At 33.1% G+C, this 2,180-nt stretch overlaps 1 protein-coding gene across 1 annotated transcript in view; it reads left to right on the top strand.

The window, feature by feature from the left end:
- The window catches only part of LOC118738147 (attractin-like protein 1), a gene marked incomplete at its 5' end in the record, with an annotated part of 6,357 nt that extends 4,810 nt beyond the window's left edge, over positions 1-1,547 (top strand). Inside the window, one exon of the mRNA XM_036469070.1 lies at positions 1,541-1,547. Within this exon, the coding sequence (XP_036324963.1) occupies positions 1,541-1,547 (7 nt within the window). The remainder of the gene's footprint in view (positions 1-1,540) is intronic.
- Positions 1,548-2,180: the final 633 nt, after the last annotated feature.

Here is a 2,180-nt window from a genome sequence, read left to right on the forward strand (position 1 = left end):
AAAAAAACAAATTCGACGGCATGCGTACCAAAACGCAAGCCGCGAATATTAGGTTAGCCTGTTAGAATGGCAATATGTACAGTAAATTACATGATGTTCTTCAATGACAACCAAGGCGCATCAATTACAGGTGATAGCATGATACAAAAAACAAGGTAGTTCCATTGTCACTTTTTCGTCGCCATATTAACAACCTGACAATTAAGCAGATTGTGACATTTCGTGCTACCATACCCAATATCTAAAATCCTTCAAATTTTCATATAATTTTTTTGTCGATTTAAAAATATTTTGTTCTTCCATGTACATTTTAAATTGTGTGAAAGCTGACAGTTTATAGAATTCAGTAGCGACGAAAACAAAGGGGGGTTAAGTGGTTAAATCTTACCTAAGCCGATCATAAAACTTGCGACGCAATTTCAGCTTACGCCTATGGGTCTTGGCAAGAATGTAATCCCTGAAGGTTTAGCTTAAAATGGTTCTCGGGATACACCCTGTGATCATTTTACTTTCCAGAAGGAGTCGCGCCCGTTTTTCTGTACATATTTCCGTTGGAAAAATACCTCATCTCAGTATTCTAGGTAAATGCTTCCAGAGGTATCTATGCGTCACAAGAATTATAGTTTATTTGGTTTATACCGCTAGCTCTTTTCAATGGCTACGAGATCGTTTTCATATACCCCCATTTTTCATAGGTTTGGGATTGGTTTCATTTACCTCTATTCCAAGTTCTACGGGGCACGCCGCATTTTCCAATAAATCCACATTTTTCCGTGAGCTTGAGATTGACTTCATATACATATATCCATACAAAGTTCCAGGACTCTACCACAAATACTTTCAGAGATATGCACTATGAAAAATTCGATTTGTATGGGAGGCTCCACACGCCCTTTAGATATAGGTTTAGTTTTAGCCTATAACCGTTCTTGTGATAATTTGTGATTGCAAAAAATGAAATCAAATATCATAGTTGACTAAAAAAGAATATTAGACTTCATTCTCTCAACTTCTCAGAATGTAAAAAAGCTAAGAAAGATATAATAAGATAGGATATATTAAAACAGCCTCCAAACATTTACTAAAGGCGCCCCTGGACTACACAAATCAGTTTGATTGAAAATCTATTTTTATCTATTTATTTTATACTTAAATTTTGGGTGTGTCAAAATTTCATGTGAAAATAATATGTGTTGCTAGAAAAATTTTACGGCCCATGGGTCCTAAAGTAAATTCCATTTGCTGTTAAATGGGCAAAGACAATAAGTATTAAATACCACATCGAAATGTGTAATTTCAGTGTCTGTAATTCAGAATCATCGTATCCGATATAGAAAACTACATTGTGAAATAATGAGATGACATGAGGACACTAAAAATATTTTAAAATATGTTCACTAAAATTGTATTAATATTAAAATAATGACCTGGCAAGTTGTTATCGAATTTAATGTAATTTGAACGCTTTTAAGATAAGATATTGATTATTTTTAAAAGGTATATATTAATACAACTATTTTCCTTATAATTCCAAATTTAGGATATAAAATCTCCCACACCAAAAAACTTACAATTGGGTAACGCCGCTTCCAATTTTTCACAATTGAGCAATTGTCAAAAATCTGCTTTTTAATCAAAAAGTTGTTTATTGAAACTACCTTCTTTTTTGTATCATGGAATAATGTATAGAGATAATTTGCAGATTTGTTTACCTTTAGGATAGCATAAAGTTCGTAAAAATCTATCAACAAAAAGTTATATGTAAATACATATGCACGAAAGTGTATGATCTTACATTCCTACAACGTTCTCATATTAAGTGGTCTTATTTTTATGATACGGTCTAAAGAATAAATATATAAATATATTTGTACCTGTGAAAATGGACGGCTCGCCATTTGTTCCATTTCGACAAATAGTCGCTGCCTTCTGCGAAACATATCGTATTTTTGCTTGATTTTCCATAAGACAGCTGCCATAAGCAGGAGCAATAAGAAGCATGTTGAGAATGTTATGAAGAATTGTTGTAGATTAAGTTTTGGATATTGCGAAAAAGCTATTTGAATCCAAATTGGTGGTCGAAAATCATGAACAAATACATAGAATGTTGTTATGGAGCTGTTATCTTCTAGCGAATGCCCAAAAGAGTATTCCGTTTTGGGAAATCTCTGCCTGAACGT

This window comes from Rhagoletis pomonella, unplaced genomic scaffold (assembly GCF_013731165.1).
Source record: "Rhagoletis pomonella isolate Grant_MI unplaced genomic scaffold, Rhpom_1.0 Rhpom_scaffold_00004, whole genome shotgun sequence".
Lineage (NCBI taxonomy): Eukaryota > Metazoa > Arthropoda > Insecta > Diptera > Tephritidae > Rhagoletis > Rhagoletis pomonella.